At 34.5% G+C, this 19,856-nt stretch overlaps 1 protein-coding gene across 4 annotated transcripts in view; it reads right to left on the reverse strand.

Moving 5' to 3' along the window:
• Nucleotides 1-19,856, reverse strand: part of cstpp1 (centriolar satellite-associated tubulin polyglutamylase complex regulator 1) — a 53,420-nt gene that overhangs the window by 13,252 nt on the left and 20,312 nt on the right. For all 4 annotated transcript variants that reach the window (XM_015339356.2, XM_069181714.1, XM_069181715.1 and 1 more), the window contains one exon: nucleotides 2,793-2,877. In XM_015339356.2, coding sequence (XP_015194842.2) covers nucleotides 2,793-2,877 — 85 coding nt within the window. The remainder of the gene's footprint in view (nucleotides 1-2,792; nucleotides 2,878-19,856) is intronic.

Here is a 19,856-nt window from a genome sequence, read left to right on the forward strand (position 1 = left end):
AGGAAAACCGATGTACACATTGCCAAAAAAAACTGCAACTTACAGAAAACGTTGTAATTATCAAAGGACTGGAGCATGTATTTGCATATATTTATTCTGTTATAATCATATAACAATTTTTAACTGTAAACTGCTAAAGATTTATTGAAATTGACGTATTGATGATTATAAAGACAATCAATAAAGAGTACTAAACACTACCATATGGCCCAGTTACAGGTATGTGTTTATTGAACTGCTACTGTTCTACAGATCAGATGCCAAGAAGTGTGAAAGTGTGAAACGCTGTATAAACAGCTTGTTTACAGCAGACTTTTTTTTCATTGGATAATAAATAGTATCCAATGCATTTTTACAATCTTGAACTTGTCTACATAAGCACTTCTTGCAAATAATTCATTTTGACGGTCTTATTCATGTGAGACAAATCTAAAATGAATTAAAACTTTTAAGGCAAAGTCCCCACAGACAAATAGACATTCCAGAATAAAGATATCTGTGGGACACTGATTTAAAATTATTAAAATATTATTGATTAATTTAAGAACAATTGAAACTGAAGCTATAGCGGTTTTGCTCTAAAGCAATATTGCTCAATAAGCAATACAGTTTAATCCAAGTTTCAAAAGGTACATTTTGACAGTTACTGTATGTAAATCAGAAGAAACAAAGTTCTTACATTTTATAGTTGAAATAATTGCTCTTCAGTCATAGGAAAATAACTACATTCTGGATTTAGAAGAAATATTGACTTATGTTAGATTTTTAAAAATAGAGTATCCCTCTTAAATTCTCTTTTTAAGAAGATTCTGAACTTCTAATTTCCAATGAAATTAATAACACCTTGTACTTATATCCACTGCAGTGGATGATTTGGCATTGGAGATTCAAATAGACAAAGTACACTTTGTCACAGTACAGTTCTGCTGGTATAATGAAGTTCTCTTTTACCATTACATACAGTATGCTGCTATGCCAATCTTCAATGTGTAGATGAAACAGGATCTTGCAATGACAGGAAGAACAAATATCCCCCTCAGGTTAATAGAAATATTTAAAATAAACAAACTCATTCAGAGGCAAATCTGAAAAGAAGCCAGCATGCACTTTCTCCTTACAGCAGTGCACCTGTGATAAATATAAAGAAAGTTTTTTTTTCTAGTGCGTTCACCAAAAACAGAAGAATTCCTCCCAATACAAAGGATAAAGAAATTCCTTAGTGTTCAGAGATCAGATTACATTTCAAGCAATGCTAGTGGTACTAGAACATTAGTGTTTCAGTGTTGTATTCTAAGATCATATATAATTTTTGCATTCTTAAATAACAAAATATTAATTATTAAAAAATCATAAAACATGATTATGAATTTCCTTTCTACAAACACACAAAGAAAAAACATCAAAAGTCAAAATACATTTGTCTCTTTTTGAAAATCTTTATTATGTTGGTGCAGTTATACGATGACCGCCTACACCCATCTCAGTGATAACGATCAGAAATATTACACCGTCCTTGTCAAAGAATCTTAGTCTTACACTGCAGGTCATTTAACCTTATTCATCACCTTGAGGTCCATCTCTTGACAGATCATTGAACCTTGTGTTTGCCTTTAAAAATCATAACTGATTAGGAAATAAATTAATTAGATACCTACAGTAGGTAAAAATAATTAAGCCGTTTCACTGTGGGACATACTAAAATGCTTATTACTTTCTTGTTCATTAAGTTTTAAAAAATATTCATGGAGTTTTTTTTCTTATATATCTTTTATATTTCCCCTAATACAAAGAGGCCAAGCAGTGTCTAAGCCAAATTCCCATCCAAGACAAGTGCCCAGCTGGTGCACAGGGGCAAACTGGCTCACAGGCTACAAATGGGACAAAATGGTTTCTCCAGTATCAAGCTGGTGTTAAGAATTGTTTCCATAATTGCTTTATGGCTGTGATTATGCCAAGCATAGCAGATTTATGGGCTTTCTCATTTATGAGTTTTGCCTTTCCTCTCTAAATGTATGTTGCTTATTCTGCAAATCGAAAAAGATGTGAACTTAAAACAAGGATCCACAAGAAATTTTCTCTCAGTACACAATTTCAATGCCATTCACTCATTTAGTCCTTCACTGCCCCAAGTCAACACAAAAATAAGACATGCAAATTAGTTAAATAGGTAATCAGAGAAAACATAGTGTTTTCATATTGCCCAAACAGACTTACACAATCTTTTAAAACCTGGACTTAAGACCACACAAGATTCAAAATATTAGGTTACATTTTACTTTAATCTAAAATACAGGCTTAGGTTCATACTGTACTTTTTAAACTCCCTGTTTAAGATCTGGGTTTTATGAAGTTGTCTGTAATTAACCGGTACATGGAGTTAAAGCAAATTCCTGGCCTTATGTACCATCAGAATAAATGTACCCATGTCTCATTTCTTAGAAAGAAGATATACAGAACTACTGTAGCTAAGTACTTCCACCCTGTGTTAGGTAAAGGAGTTCATAACAGAAGCATCAAAGCTATCATCACAATACAATGTCTGTTGGAATCTGATTATAATGAATTACACACCGCAGTGTTAACCAAAACTAAAATGATTTTACTCTGAGATTCAGATATTTTTTGCGTTTTAGCTCTTAAACGTTACTTTAATTTTACATGCATAGATTGAGCATGTAGTAATGTGTATAAACAGAAATTTACAATAGTTAAATAAGAACCATGACTTTTTGACTAATAACTACCACATTTAAATTAAAACTGCAGAACATTGCAGGACTTATATCACTGACCTTGCTGCATTTTGCACCACTTCTACTGGGAAATCTGGACAGAGCAGCTGAAGAAGAGAAGTGTATTCTGTCATGGCCAGCAGGTCTGGAAAACAAACAAAGATGTGTATTATAGAATACAAATGCTGTGCATGGATAAAAGCATTTACTTAAAAAATCATAAGAAAGGTTACAAATGAGAAAATGAGCCAAAGATGTAATTTAGCTGTTTCTTAAAAGAAGCCAGGGTATCAGCTTTGAAATATGGCTGGATAGCTTCTTGATGACTCCCACAACACTTTGTGCTAAAAACTGCCCACTGTTCTTAGTTTTAAATGTATTTTGCTATAGTTTCCACTTGTGTCCTCTGGTTCATGTTTTACTTTTGATTCTGAATTTGTCAATGCTCTTAGAATTTTGAAAGAGGTTGGTTGAATTAAAATCTCTCGTTAAAATCTTTGCTAAAAAGATTACCTGGTTGCTGTACTCTGAACTGATTCAAGAATAGCCATATTGTCTTGTAAGTGGCCACAACTGTCCATAATATTCCAGATAAATTCTTACTGACATCTCTACGTTTCCAGCCTATGGACATACCATATATTCACAGCACTAAGACATAAAATTGTACACTAGCACAGGAAAAAGTAAGGCACCATGTACAGAATGCCCTAGCTCTTTAATAATTAAATAATTTATTTAATATAACTATCACTGATATCTATCAACTGCCTTCTTACTTAGTGAAAAGATTTTCATAAAGCTAACTTTATGAAAACAACTTGAAATAAAACCCACTCCCACAGACACAACCTCTACTCCCCAGATGCCCTCCCTATAAAAGCAGTATGAACTATTTCCCCCCAAAATCCACGAGTGATATCACATGGTTGCAAGATTTGCTTGGGCTTTCAAATCATGTTTCATCATTCCAGTCTTCTACTTGACATATTTACAAGCCTAAAATGTACTCCACAAACATTTATAAACAGCATGCTTTTTACTGGAGAGGACAGGCTTTGAAAACGGATGTTTTGCTTTTTACTTTTTGGAGTCGATGGACCAGTTGATTTTTCGGACTTGTTTGGAATGATTTGTTATGTAGACAGAACTGCTCAGCAAATGCTCATTCCTCCACAGATGGAACCAAGTTTATTTTTTTTAAATAAAGATTAATAGACTCCTTTTTTCCCTCACTAGGTAAGAGATTCCTTCAATAGCCCATACAGGTTTTTAGGAAGGCGATATTCAAATGGGTTTTTGATATTGTAACTATTTTATATTGATATAAAAACACAGGTCAGCAATATAGAACTATTCATGCTGAACTGACGTACCAAGTTGTCTTATGTTAGCTTTTAAGTACCTTTCAACTGAAACCATTTTAAAACTGTGCAGAGAAATAGTTATTAGATTTGTTTTAGGTTTCTAATATATAATAAACAGGACTATACTCATTGTGGTTCATTTGGTCATCCTCTGGGAGAAACAGCTCCTGTATCTCCCTGACCTCTACAATAAATGTACTTTACCCAAGCCACAGCTGGGTGGTCCTTCTGTCTGACAACCGCAGCATCTCCTCCTTACAAGGGCCTTAAACCAAGTCAAAGCAGTCCAACGTTTTCCAGACACTGTTACTCTTCCCCAATATTCACTTAACAGAAACACAGTGATCCTAAAGAACACCACTGAGGCCAATCCATCTTTTTATAAATAGCTCTTATGTAATTAAACCTATTCACCTATGCAGCAGAAGGAAAACACAATAAATGATAATTTAAAAGACTTGTCAGAAATTGTTTAACATACAGTAAAACATACTAAATCATTCTGCATGCAATCTAAGGGTGATACTCCTGCAACAATCCTTTGCCTCATTTAATATAATTATAATTCTTTCTACTATCATAATAGCTTTGCAAAACCTCAGTATCCTAAAGCAACCCGCCACCTGCTTTTACAGAAGTTACTCCTTAAAAGCACTGGCTCATAGGTGTAGTGAGTGCCTCAATGTGACCTCGTAGCAAATCCTATAATACTCTTGTGATTACCACACAGCAATTCATCTTCTTTACAATACCAACAAAACGTCACTATAGTGTATTGTACACATCTAAGATTGACAGGTGGAACATGGGAGGCTACACACTACAAGTGTTAAAGCTGATCATTAAGTCCTGTAAATTGCAGGGTACTGTCACATTGTTTCTAATAGACCTGACTGTAAACTGTCTGCCTTCATTGTAAAAATGCATGCAATGTTTTGGATTCTTACACAAAATCCTCATACGTATTGAAGGTACCTAGATCACAGTATTTTATTTGTAAGATTTCTTAGACTAACACCCTTCAGTAATGTTCAAACAAGCAATTTTTCCTATCACCAGTGACAGCTCATTTTGTAAATTATTTAGCATTAAAATGCAATTCCATTTGCTTCTGGAATCTCATTAATGGAAAATAGATTTAATTTTTTGAAGTACTGAAAAAGCCACAATAATATGCAAAGATTGTAATCTCAGTGAAGTAAGAGAGAGCTCATTCCATTTTTCCCTTATTGACAGACATCATAACAAACTTTTCGTTTGTACCTCAGTGTAGGAAGGAGCAAAACTGATTACAGAAGCTTTAGAGCAAAGTCCTCATTAAAGCAGAAAAAAATCACAGTCAACTGTCAAATCTTGAATCTCATTATGAGGTGTATTGAACACACCACTTTAATTATGCCAGTCTTCCACAAAGCACATATACATCTCTGTGGATTTCAGACAAACCCATGGGATATCCTTCTATAAACCCACATGAAAAGATAAAGCTGTGAGTTCGCTTTGCTTTTAGTCTACAGCCAAAAGAAATGAGGTCTCACTTACTCTGAACATTAGAAGACCACACTCCACATAATACACACTCACTTTCATTCCTAACAGTGTTAATATAAGTCAAAAAGAGCATAAGAATAATTCAGAATAATGTATAGGAAGGTTTGGAAAATATTTTAAAACTCATTCATCGAACAGTGAATGATCTCTGGTAGCAGCACTAAAACGTACAGTATTTCCAGTCAGTATCTGCAGTTAGCTAAAATAATAATTTTAGTAGATGAAGTATTTTAGAATCTGTGACCACAGGTCTCCAGTACCATGAACTTTGTTTATATAACACTGAAACATTGTATGCATGCAGCTATCCAGAAATAAAGGTTAATAATAGGAAATAATTTAGTGGCTCTGGCATTCACAAAATTGGAGAGATTAACTGCATGCTCAATCATAAATTCCCACCCAGCCTTTAAGGGAGAATAGGTTTGTACAGTACCTTCACTGTCTGTAGGATTATTTGTCTTTGAACCATAGAACCATATTATTCTCCATTTATACAGATCGCTGTAACCAGATATAAAACATTTGATTTCAAAACAGATTGTTACATTTTTTTAAATTATAACCAATATATATGACAAAACATTTCCTGAAAAATATGTATAAGCACAAAATTGATAAAGGGATTTTACTAAGTTTAGGGAAATACTTTCCTTAATTGTTTGTGTATAGAAAGCAGCAAATGGAAAACTAAGAGTTTAAATAAAGTGTTTTACAGGGTGGTAGAGGGTGTAAGTCTTGATCATGAAAGTTTTTGTTTTTTACATATTTGCATTCAAATCATGAGATTTTGAGAAAATCCTTTTGTAAGGAGGCTTCGGGTGACAGGTGAAGCAGCTTGTCAGTCCTGCTGGTTTGACACATACTGTGGATTTGGAAATCACTCATTGTGAACACAGGGTGTTCCTAAGTGTTGGCACAGACCTTTGTTGAATAATAGATGGGCTCCAATATCAACTCTCACTTATTTCATTGAATCAGCTGTAATATACAAATGGCTAAATTAGTCATGCCTCCCTGCTTTAAGCTCAGATGTTAATTAGAAACAGACCATCCTTGCCTAAGCACTCCCCTATTTCCAATATAAACATTTCTGGCTCGTGGAGTGGTAGTTTATTGTTTCTTCAGAAGCACAAATCATACAAATGTCTAAGGGACTGGCTGCAGGAGTGAAAATTGTTCTTTCCTCTGAGGCTCTAGTAATAAATTGTTCTTTTCTTTGTAGCTTGGTAATTTGGAAATGCTTTATCTATGCAGGTCTAGGCACTAACACTCACAATTCTGCGAGCGAATGTTATTTAGGGCTAATCAATTGATTTTAATTTTCAGACTTGTGAATTTGAATTGTAAAGTTTTGTTTCACTTTTTCTCTGATTCCTGTATGTAATACTAAAGTTTATCTTAATTTAGTCCTCCTTCTCCATTAAAGCTCAAAAACGTCTAGCTTTTTGTTTAACAAAATCCAACACCAAGACTTTGTATCTTCTCATCTTTCCTCATGACAAGCAAATAAATAAAAATGTATGCGTTTATGTTCAACCACTAGATTTCAATAAAACAGGAAGAGTTTACAGGTATTGCTACACAGTCAACCCCACAACTTTGAGTTTCAGGTCTGGTTCAACAAGTTCTCTTGCAGTCTCTTGAGAAGGCACTATACCATTTAATAATTTAGAAACAAGTTTTAGAAAACTCTTAACTACTGTATAATCACTAGTATTGTTTGAAAACCTCTGTAGATTGTTAAAAGAATAATTTTGATTGCATTGCTTTATTAATGTTGGCCCTGCATTTAACAGTCTAATTATCTTTATAAAATCTGGATCTTGTGGCATTTTATATGTACCTAGCCAGGGTATTAATGTAAGAGAATTGTCTCTTACGAAAGGCATTTGATGATTAATTGCAAACCTAGGCATCAAGTTTCAGACAGTTGCCTAAGGCTTCATCACTCCCCTACTCTGACAGCTGTAACAAATATGAAGATCTTCTTTCTGAGCAAACACATTTTGCAATGGTCTGGCTCTGCTCTGTAACTGAAGAAGATCTCCCTGCACAGTGCAGCCATCTCTGTCCTTAATCCAGTGGGATTATTTCTCTAACTTCAAATTAAGCGTAAAATGACAAAACAAATATGAGAGTAAAACCCAGACAAGGCCAACGCAGAGCCATCTATGAATATTAAATGTATTTGATCTCAATTAGGGATGAGTCAGGGAAATAACATTGAACTGAGAGTGATTATCATATATTTTAAACTGTGTTGTTTATATTCTGTATGTTTGTCTAAATATAAAAAGAAAAATGCATTTTTTCTATATCTGGATTTCTATTTCTGGTTGATCAATCATGAATATTACAAGGATATGTTTAAAAGCTTATTCTAAACATATCCTTTTTATGTAGTACCCACCTATTAAACAGTAAAACTTGTCTCAACTAACATTGTAAAAACTGGTCAAAGAACAATCCTTCTCAGAATAAATACTACTTTCATGAAAACTAGATTTCCCAAATCCCTTTTTAGTACCATGATTCCCACTTAATAATGAATCATGTGATACAGCACCCTTCCTTTGGTAAACTTTTATTAATGAAAAGATTTATGCTTCTTACAATAAATCACAATGGTACTTTTAACATGGCAAACCTAACCAGTAACACAAGTTGTTTCTGTTCAAAATGATGACTTCAAGTTTGGCTACATGGCATATTTTCTTTAATTAAACTGCTTTAATTGAACAGAACTGGCTTGCCCTAAATAGATTCCAGATGATGTGACTTGTGCAGTAAGTGTATGATACAAGAGGAAACAGCGAGGAGAATTAACTAGCTGCTTCTGAAAAAGGGGAAAAGGGGCAGCTTTTAAAAACAGCAGCAAAAATATGTATTTAAAGAAAGTCATCTGTAGACATCTGCACTCCACCAGCCCAAATAAATTTGAGAATATTATGTCAACACATAAAACAAAGCCGTAATTTCTAAAAGTGCAATTTAGTAAGGCCTGTGATTTACATGCTAAACAGTGTGTGTAATCCCAGAATTTTGCATAGACAGGCTCTCCTCTGGGCCTCAAATTTTATACCAACTGCATAGTAAACTTTAATTTCCTCTGCTTATCTAATAACATGTTAACAACTTGCAAGAGAACAATGTGACTCACAGGCAGAGAATCACTGGCCACTATCCAATCCTCCTGAACTGGTTAATTATCTAAGGGGGATCTGCACTCTCCCACAAACACAAAACATCTGCATTCCTCCCCTCAACATCTGTAGTGTCATTTGTTTGCTGCACATGAAAAGAGATCTGAAATTCTGTTCAGGTTGTAATGGACAAAGGACAAGATGGTAACTACCTCAGTAACTAAGATATAAAAAATACTGGAAATTTGTTTTCCATCCTATAAACCAAATGTAGTCAACAGCCCTTTGGAGAGGATGTGGTATTATGCCTTCAATAGAATAATGTCTTTTTAAGCTCAATCACACACGATCTGATTAGTACAGAAATAGCAGGAGGAAATCACATTTGAGATGTTTCAGAAAGGTATTACCATCATAGAAAATTCTTTGTTAACAAATAAAGGTAATGATTTGGGACCATGTGATCAAAATCCTTTGTGCTGTAAATGAAAAATATTGCAGTGTGAAACTAAAATCAAATATATGTTCTGAACTGTGGTTATGAGATTATTACATAAATGTGCAACAACATATACTAAATGGTCTACAATGCCACACTGCCAATCCCAAAGGTCAAATCTTCTGAGTGCAGTGACCTGAGCCAGAAGCGGCACTTGTGCTCATGTTTTCCAATGCTTTTCTAACATTGCGTATGTGGGTACATTAACGCAGCTCTAAAATGTAAACAAACAGTTTCTTGAAAGTCAATAGGTAGTAATATAATACATTAATCAATTTGTTCTGGGTCCTTGATTGTGCCTTATGACTTCTAAACATAATTCCCTAATCCAGTGCTTTTTATGGTGATTAGAAAGATAATAAATACAAAAATGCAATTCCACTCCTAGAACAAAAATATAAAAGCAATTTTCTATTCAACATTCTGAATTATTAAATACACACTCAACCCCATTTTTACCAAAATAACCCTCTTGTATTTAATGCAATCCCAAGTGATATCTTGCCATAAAAATATGGTAGCAGAAGGTACAGTACATTTGACAGTGGAAGAGGCTGCCATTTTAGACAAAATATTTGAGAGATTTTATTAATATTCTTTAAGACGGAATGGTAATGCTAGTAATCATATTTCAGCAGTCTTCTCATGTTAAAGTTGAGCGTAACTCACTTATTAATAATTGTTAACAAGCAAATTAAAAGAAATATACAAAATAAACCATAAACATTAGCACTGTAAGAGTCTTTTAGCTACACTGATTCCAGATTTGAATGACATTTGAGATTTTTCTTTAATTATTAACTAGTCTATTGAAGTCTCATTCACTAATTGCACATATTCAAGAATATTGATGATACGTGTACAAGTCATCCTGAATAATAAAACATGGAAGAAACATAACTAGAAAAGGGTAATATACATTTATTATAATGATCCCAGCATACAGTAATTAAAACAACCAAACCAACTACCACACTACTTCCATGAAATACGGTCTATTTTATTTTATTTTCTAGTAGAGAGCTTGTACTTGTTCTTGTTTTTTGTGGAAGACTTTTCACTCTGTAATCTTCCTTCACATGATATTTTTGTGTGACTGTACTGGCAATGTTGCTGACATTAAAAATATGTATTTTATTTTTTTAAACTAAAAACAATTTAAAAATGGAAGAAAGGCATTTTCTGCCACAGGTGGCTGCATGGAGAAGGCAATTTTTGAGACAGTTTTGGTAGTGTGGTGTATGTAAGATATGTTTTGGAGAGTACAATTATTATAATATTAGCTAATATGTCCTGATCATTTATGTTTATTTATTACCAATGCTGTCTTTGAAATTATTTTGAGTATGCAGTGCTTTTAATCTATTAAATAATAGTTATAAAGCAGTTGTCATCCCAATAACATAACATTTATCAGGTTACTATAATAAGCAATATTTCTCAGGCCCAGTGTTAAATAAGATAATAATCCTACAATCCAATCAAAATACCTATTTATCTGTTACCCTGCTTCAAAGACACACTGAGTTTTGTAAATTATGGGTATGAAGCACTGGAGTAAAAAATGCTGAATAAAAAAGATGATACTAGACAGTACTTTCAAGTCTCTCTTTCTTATTCCAAGTGAGTCCGGTTGAAAGAAAGGTTTTGACAGCTGGTCTCGTATTGATAGTGCCTAATTACTGAATGCTCCATCACCCACAGACTTCAGAAGCACTTTAAATGCAACAAGGAGAGGCAAGGATTCAATAAACTCATGACTGACCCTGAGTGTTTGGTGATGCCATAATGCAGACATACAGTAACCAGGTTTTAAGCCCTTGAGGGTACTGCTTGTCTGTGCTGATTATTTGAAGGTCCTTCTCATGCTTGAATGCCGGTCAAAGAAAGGTGTCTGAAAGCCCCATCAGCCCTAGAACAAAGTGTCAACAAGCAGTCACAGACATCATCCGTCTCATGCTTAAAATATTTCTGGTATTCAATATGATAATAACATGAATTGATCATAAGCCTCAATGTTAGGATTGCAAATCATATTTATAGATGGTTATCATCACTAGTTAACACCCAAAGGTGCAGGCCTACTGTGCTGTACTGTGTGTGTCTGACAATTGCAAACATGTAATACTAGGGGCAATGGCAGCATTTCTGTGTCTCTTTCAGTGCAGCGGCAGTGGTGGTAGTCTTTTTTCACTACCAGTCTAAAATAAGTAGTATCTTTGTTCTAATTGACTCATAGCATCAATTAGAACTTGGAGCCTTTAGTGCAGGAATGTATGATTTAAACTTCAGACTGAGCCCTAGGACAAAATCTTCTCCATGAGAGCTGAGAGCTGAGAGCTGAAAGGGTGTCATCAAAATCATCTAACCTTGCCAACTGCCTAAACCACGATGCTTACTACAGGCTTTGCCAACATCCCTCTGGCAAATAAAAAGTTTAATAGTTTATAGTTATTTTGAAAAGATCTGAGGTCTTTGGAAGTACACCAAACACAGAAAAAGTAACTAAAGGCCTTTGTGCTCAGTGAAGAGATTGACATGTTTTGTTGTGCTTTGCAAGTCCTATGTTGAAACCAACGAGCAACCCAAGCCCTTATGTTTGCGTACAGTATCTTCTGCAGGTACACTTTGGAATCCCAGCAAACATTTTTGATAGTGTGATATTTACTAAAAGCACTGGGCATAACATTTTTTTCTTGAATACAAAAATGATCTCTACTGTACATGTTCCGCATACCAAACAGAGATGACTGCTGAGCAATTGATAACTATGAAATCTGTCTTGTATACATTCAGGATGACATATTCTGAAAGAATGAAAGAAAAAAACATTCTTGAAAAGAGTATATATGCTAGCTATATTTATGTCATAATCTTTTCACAGACATGCTGGCTCATTTAAAGATTCATATCTACTCACCTGTTCATCCATTTTCAATAATCACGTAGGCCAATACAGAGTTGCATTGATTTGGTGCCCAATATGGCAGACAAGGTCATAAGGCAGGACAGAACACTGGACAGGACGCCAGTCCATTACAGGGCAGACATACCTGCATTTATTCACAGACCTACATGGGACAATTTTACCAATTAACCCAGACTCAATGGGTTTCAATGGACGGAAAAAACAGAAGGTGGCCCAGGCCACAGTCTGAACCATTTCAATTTATAAAGGGAGCTGCACAAAGGGAGACAGCTGTATACTTTGCCTAAAACTGAAGAAAAAGGGGAAAGAAAATAGGTTATTTAAATAAATAAAGACCACACATACTGCACCAGTGTTACAGCTGAAACATCTGATTGTTCTATACTTAGAATATTCATTATCTCATGTATTGTACTACTTTGCAGGCAAACACTAATGTTTACTGACCACTTACTGAAATTCAGTTTTGTAGAAATGTAATAAATTGAAGTTTCTCAAAAGACACCTTAATTTTTATTCTAAGCATTCATTTAGGGCTAAGAAGAAATCATGAGTAAGACTGGCATGTAAAAGACAATAAAAGAAAGCACTGTACTAATATGCTGCCAAAATCTTAAAAGAGACTGGCTTTAAAAATACTTGTTAAAATACTGAAATTTGCTTACAGATGTGGGAGGTAAGGTAAATGTAAATAAAGTATTTCATAATTCCTATGAAGGCATCAAAGGAAAGTGATCATTTTAACAAATTCTTTTTCTTTAAAACATTTTTGGTTTTGGCTCAAAATACAATAGCATCAATCCAAAGCCAATACAGAACCTGTGAACTCTTCCTATTAAGTAATTATGTAAATTAAAAAGATCTCGGTCAGTAAACATTAAAGAAGGGTTCAAATACTGCAGCAGACTTTGTGTTTTGTCACAGCCTCAGTTGTCCATTCTGTATCTCCTATATTTTTCACATATGTTTGTATTATGCTTTATCACAAGTGGAATTTATAACTTCATTGAAAAAATGGGAAATATGTCACTAAGAACAGTTACATAGTTTACAAAGCAAAACTCAGTGTACAGTACATATATATATTCACTGTTAAAAAGAACACTATTGCATTTTTGAGCTGGCCCTTTAAATCAATTGTATCATCAAAAGCTGAGGATTAATCATTTAGAGTGAGGATTCCTGGTGTCCTTGCTTACAAAATGCTTTGGCGTAACTATTGATACCACATTATATTGGAAGTTGCAAATAAAATGTTTAAACACTTTGTACAGGAAATGTATACAAAAAGTATGAAGAGAGTGACGTAAATTATAACTTGCATCTGTTGTAGACTAACTAGATGTCAGTAACTGTATCACTGAAGAAATGCTAATTGATTTTTATAAACAGTTATTGTTATTGATTTGTGTGTGACCCAACTGTTGGAGGTAGCTCTTGGTTAAGAATTATTTTCCTTTTTCATGTCACAAACAAGCAACTTTGCAGACCCTTAGCCAATTTAGAAGCTAAATCTTGACCAAAATCATTAGCAGCTGCATTTCACTACATAATGAAAACAGAAAAGGGTTTAAAATTGTACAGCCAAACCCCAAACCCAAACTTAGACATCCACAGAAAACTGTCCTACATCATTGGTGTCTCTGTGTGTAGACTTTGGGCTTCGCAAGTGGAGAGTTGCATGAAAATCTTAAAGGGTCGCAACAGTCTCTGGTTTGTTAATAGCAGAAACAAGAGCACAGCGAATGTTAGTAAACGATAATAGCTGTAATAAATCCAACCCCCAGCCTTATGGAAAGTCATCTTCTGTTTAGTCCTTGTTGTCAAGGCCTTTCAGTCTTAGCCAATCCCCCTTGCTGGAGACAAAAGTGACTGAGATAAAGTAGTGACATATAAATGTGCATGTGTGCAGGCATTAAATTCTTAGAAGGAAAAAACTGAGCTCAAATTCAATTCTTATAATTAAAACCTAATAATAAGAAAATTATTAAAAGGTAACCTAATCACAAGACTTTACGAGGATTTATTTCAGTGCCAACAGATATCAACAGTATTTGGAGCACTTCATAAAACAAAGACAACACAGTAAAGAAATAATGATAACATTTTAAACATGGAAAAGGGAAAATAGGCTAACACTAAAAGCCTGACTAAAGAGATGAGTTTTTAGTTTTGATTTAAAAACTGTGAAAGGGTGTACATTTCTCAAATTGGCAGGGAGTGTGTTCCAAGAAATTGTAAGTACAACTTAAAGGTGAGCCTCAGCAGAACGTAAAACCCAGCTAACTACATAGGGAATAAAGAAAGATGCTAGTGACTGTGAGGATTTGGTGTGTAGGGCTTTAAAATTTAAAAGTGAATTTTATAATGGTAATGAGGTGATGTGGTCACAGAGCCTCGAATGCGTTAAAAGTCAAGTTGCTGACTTTTGGGCTATTTGAAGTTTGTTAAGGGAGCAGGTAGGGAGACCACTATAAAGGCTATTGCTGTAACCCATTTTGTGATGAAGGCATGAATCAGGATTTCCGCAGCAGTGTAATCAAGAAAAGACTATATTTGGGCGATGTTCCTGAGGTGTTAGTAAGAGACTTTTAAGGTGGCTTTTATGCGAACATCAAAACAGAGCTCTGGATCAAACAAGACCCCAGTTTTCTCATAAGAGTATAATTTGAGGCTACTGTTTCCAAGTTGTTGGGAATTTTATAAATGAGATATATCTTTCCTAGGATTTTTGCACATCACCACATTTTTTTTCATATTTAAATAGAGAAAAATTGGACTCAACCAGGCCTGAATTTCACTCACACGGTTTGACAGAATTGAAATGTCTCACAAAGGATCGGGCAAGATAGAGACATAAAGCTGAATGTCATCAAATGTAAAAATGAAAGCAGACACCCTTTTTGCCACTGAGAAAATAGATTAAGAACAAAATAAGTCCTAGGATAGAGCCTTGGGGAACACCTGAAGATAGAGGAACAATTTTAGAGTTAAAATTATTAACCTAAAAATTATATCACCTCCATCTGTCCTCAATATCTACAAAAATTAAATCTTGAAGTTTTAATTTCAGTTGAGTCCAATACATAGCAATCAGCTTAAGACTAAGCAAAAAACATAACAACACAACACAGTGTAATATACAGTATTGTATATTGTTATTGTTTGTTATTTTCTTGTCTTTTTCTTTTATTACATGCAACATGTAAATATTTCACATTAAAAAAGGTTATCTTTGGGCCTAATATAATACAGTTTCCTACTAGAAATACGAATTAGAAAAACATTCACAAGGTCTGTATTTAAATATACCCAATACTGAAAATAAAAAAATATGAAATTGAACACAGATTTTGGCTGTTATTTGGAAAGTGCTTTTTCATGATTAAAGCAAGGTGAGGTAAGACTACTGGCCAGAAAGCACAAGTGGGATGTGTTAGGGCAATTGAAAAACAATGTAATTCTGCACCAATTACCATAAACACTGACATTCAATGTGCCCTAGGTTATTGTATTAAATCATAATTGCAGTAATCTGAGTAAATTACCTCTGTTTGCAGGTTTTGATGACATGTGTCATTATTTAACCCTGTTTGCAGTGCTGATGCTGCATATTTCAGGGTGAAAGTGTAGAAGCTTTCCTTATTTTTAAATCTTCTCCGCCAAGGATGGCAGACACATCTGTAAGTGAAATATAATGCCAACAACTATATCTCTCCTTCCAGTCGAGCCTATTGGTACTAGTTGAGCCTAGAAAAGCCTAGAATGATGTATCTTTTTGAAGTTAATTGAATTCTGTTATAAAGGCATCGCCTGAAAGAGGCCGTTTTCTGTAGTATGTGCCATTGGTCAAGCTCAGTACAGTTGAACCACACTTTCCTAGGCTGCTGCAGTGTTATGAATAACCGAATAACTGTATAAGTTTCTTGAACTTCCCGGTGCAGGAGTATCCTGAGCTGTAAACCGCTTGTTCTAACTCCATATTTAACTTAATATTTAGAATTTCAGAGAATGTTCTGTTCTAACCTGTTTCCTAAAGTTCCGCCTAAACCTCTCCCTAGTAACAAAGGATGTACAGTAATCAGCTCAGTAACTTGTTTTGATCATGGTATATAAATTGGGGAAAGTACCACTGTAACTCTGAACTGCACTGCCCTTTTGCACTGGTGGTGCTGTTCCTGTATGCATACATAATAAAGCTCACTGCTCTCATTTAAACCAGGATCTGAGTTCAGGACTTTTATTTCAACATTTGTAATGAAATGGAAATGACCCTTTTTATATAATACATTCATACCCACACATAGGCATCTACATTTACACAGAAAATGTGGATTTTATAGATATTTGTGACTTGAGTTTGTGACTAGGACTGGAAAGGACACCTGACGTAGAGGTTACTGATAATACAGGGGAAATCAGTGGCATTAGAAGACTGTAGGTCAAAAGGCCAAAACAAATTCAATTACTTTTTTTCAGAAAGTAAGCATGTAAAATCAAAGTGTTTCATTGTTCATGTCTGTCATCATTCCGTAAGCACGCATAAAAGTGACCAAGTGAAATACAACATTTTGGTCCTAGTCCACAATTTCCATTTAAAAACTTTGGACAGCTATTTGTTCTTCTGCTTTTGAGTATGGCATACATACAGTATGCATAAAAAATAAATACATTGTAAGCAAATAAAGTGAAATGCAAAATGTTGTTATGAATCTCCACATGGAATAATACTATGAAAACACCCATGATTGGTTGTTTGGTGACTGGTGGGAGGCATATGGACAACACATATTCAATTAGAGACCCAGCACACAATACAGTTGAGGTATTTATCAATCTTATATAGGATTGTACTTGTAAGTTTTCAAACACTGCACTGTAATGTATCAAAATGGTCATGAATGCTCATCAGGCTCTTTTTCGGTCCAATTTAAAATATTACACAGCTGGCTGGAACCCTGGCTTGAGGTTTTGTTACATTGTAACAAATCTGCATTTAGTTTGTTGCTTAGATTATGGAAACTTACAGAAATACTCAGCCCCAGAAATCCATCTGGAAAAACATCAGCAGAGGACTATGTGTAATAAGAACTTTCCTATACTTCTGCAAGTACTTGAAATGTAAGGTATTAAGCTTTTAATTCTATATTTGCATAAACTCACTCTATACAATATCTTTAAGTTAAAATATGCATACTGCTATAAAAATAACTCCCCTTCAGTATACGCAGACTTCTACAGCTGGCAAAATCACGTGTTTTAGCGAAAAGGAGTTAAGAACGTAAGTACTGAATTAAGAAAGTGAGGAAGAGCTGGTCAAGACAGGAGGGGCTCCAAAGCGATTCAATCAATATGTCATTTCTTTAGAGTACAGGTTGAACCTACACACCAGACAAGCCCAGAAATCCTTGAGCTGCATCAAGGAGCTGGCTGGGACAGAGATTCCTGAACAGGCAGTGTACAACCGGGCTACCACTCCCACTTCCCTCCACTGTCCTCTAGGAACTGCCAGACACCGTGTAAGTTTGCAGTGTCCTCAGGGAGGGCAGCATCACTTCTGCGGCCAATGCAGGCAAGAATGCACACTAGTGACAAAATAGTACAGTACAAGGCCCCCATCCTTCCCTTGACAAGAGTCACAGCACTGATGTGATTAGCAATTGGTGATCACAGATTCCTTTTTTTTAAAGGAGTTGTATCTCACAACCCTTATGACAGCTTACCTTGGTAATTGTACGGCAGGAGATTCACTTTTACGAGGGTTTTACTACGGGTTGGCTGTGGAGTTCCTGTGGTTACCTACGGCTTCACTGTGCTCCATAGTATTCCTATGATCGAGTGTACTAAATCAAAGTTAATCCATAGGAAACCACAGAAAGTCCATGATCAAGCCACAGTGAAACACTGTTAAACATTTGAACATCCTATGGTAAACATACGAGACTAAACTACCATAAGGGAAGATCTGGCTCTACAGCATTATCACAAGAAATGTGAATTCTACCCTTTCACCATTATTTCCAATTCAACCACTCTTGCATTCTGCTCTTTCTCTACTGATGGCGCAGCAAGTGACCTGCAACATTTACCATTAAATTATTTACCACAAATGACTGCCTGAAAATATTCCTTACTGCTTTGGCTTGATGATTTTCTATACCCTTGTAGATATGAAATTGATTACAACACTATGACAGTTGATAAACCATGGATTAGTCATTCTGTAACAAAGAAAAGGCTTTACATTTTCATTGCTTGATCGTGAATAGCATTAAATAACACTTTTAAAGTGTTTTTCTTTTTCAAAAGCATGTATAATTACAACTTTATTCTTGCTGTAACCATGTTTAAGCAAGCTACAGATTATACTGCCCTGAAAAACTGTTTTTATAATTATTATCAGTTGTTGTATTAGAATGACTATGTTCCTACAAGCCTTTTGTATCTTTTCAATGCCAGGAAATCTTTCTGACAGAACTAAATCAGAGACTGATGACAGATTTTTTTTTTCACATCTGTCTTAGCTTATGGTGAGGCAGTCAGATATTGTTTCAATATTGAATACACAATATAATTACATGACTATTGCACTTGTTTATTTAAAAAAAACATACAACAAACAAATGTTATAATGAACTAAAAACAAAATGTTACTCAATGTTAAAAAAATAATATTTAAAAATGAATTGTCTGTTATATGGAAGCGTTTCTGTGTTTAGCCAGGGGTGTACAGTTACGCAATTTTATTCTTATTGACAGCTAGACAACCACAGAATCAGGCAGCTTATTAACTAAGATTCAACTGAGACACGCCAACCAAATTTATTTTATTAAAATATTTTAATCTTTTGTTATAGTGGGCATATAAAACATTAGACAAAGATAATTAAGTTGCTCTAAACTATAAACCTGTTAAACTCTGAGTTTGAAAAAAGGGCATATTACACAGATTAATAATTCAATTAACCATTGACACCTTTTAAGAGTCTAAGGTTGTGATTTCTATCTGTTTAAGGTTAACCAAATAATTCATAACCATACTCATCCTTGAGCTCCTCAAAGAATTTCTGCAGGATTTTCAAACTTTTACTGACAATCAATTAATTGTTAATAGAGGTATGCTGATATTGTTTCTCAGCTGAAAGGCCCTACGTTGTTTTTTTTTTTAATACTTAAATACAGCTTTGAGCAGTAATGTCTCTTGTATAAAAAACTGAGTTAACCCATAAAACATACACAAATAAATTCCTACAGTATTCAAGTTAAGTAATAGTGCTTGTGTGAAATAGAAAATATAGGATCAATCAAGGATTAATTTCAAATTTGAAAGGTTTGTTCTTAAACCTTGATATGATTGACACAATAAATCAATTTAAAGCAGTTTTCTTTGAAGAAACACTTACTGTACCATCGACACCTACCATAGATCCACCTTGTAATTTCATACTACTTTGCAATAGCAGCACGGATCAAAAGATTATCAAACTTTACACTGTCTTCATGTGATGTATCAGTTTTTAAGCACTTTTAACACATCTGAGGAGGTATACCAGACATTAAACTGAAAAAGAAATCATGTTAAGCTTAACCTTATCTAATGGACTTTTTACGGTCCATGAGTGTTGAAAATTT

This window comes from Lepisosteus oculatus, chromosome 21, assembly GCF_040954835.1.
Source record: "Lepisosteus oculatus isolate fLepOcu1 chromosome 21, fLepOcu1.hap2, whole genome shotgun sequence".
NCBI classification, from domain to species: Eukaryota; Metazoa; Chordata; class Actinopteri; order Semionotiformes; family Lepisosteidae; genus Lepisosteus; species Lepisosteus oculatus.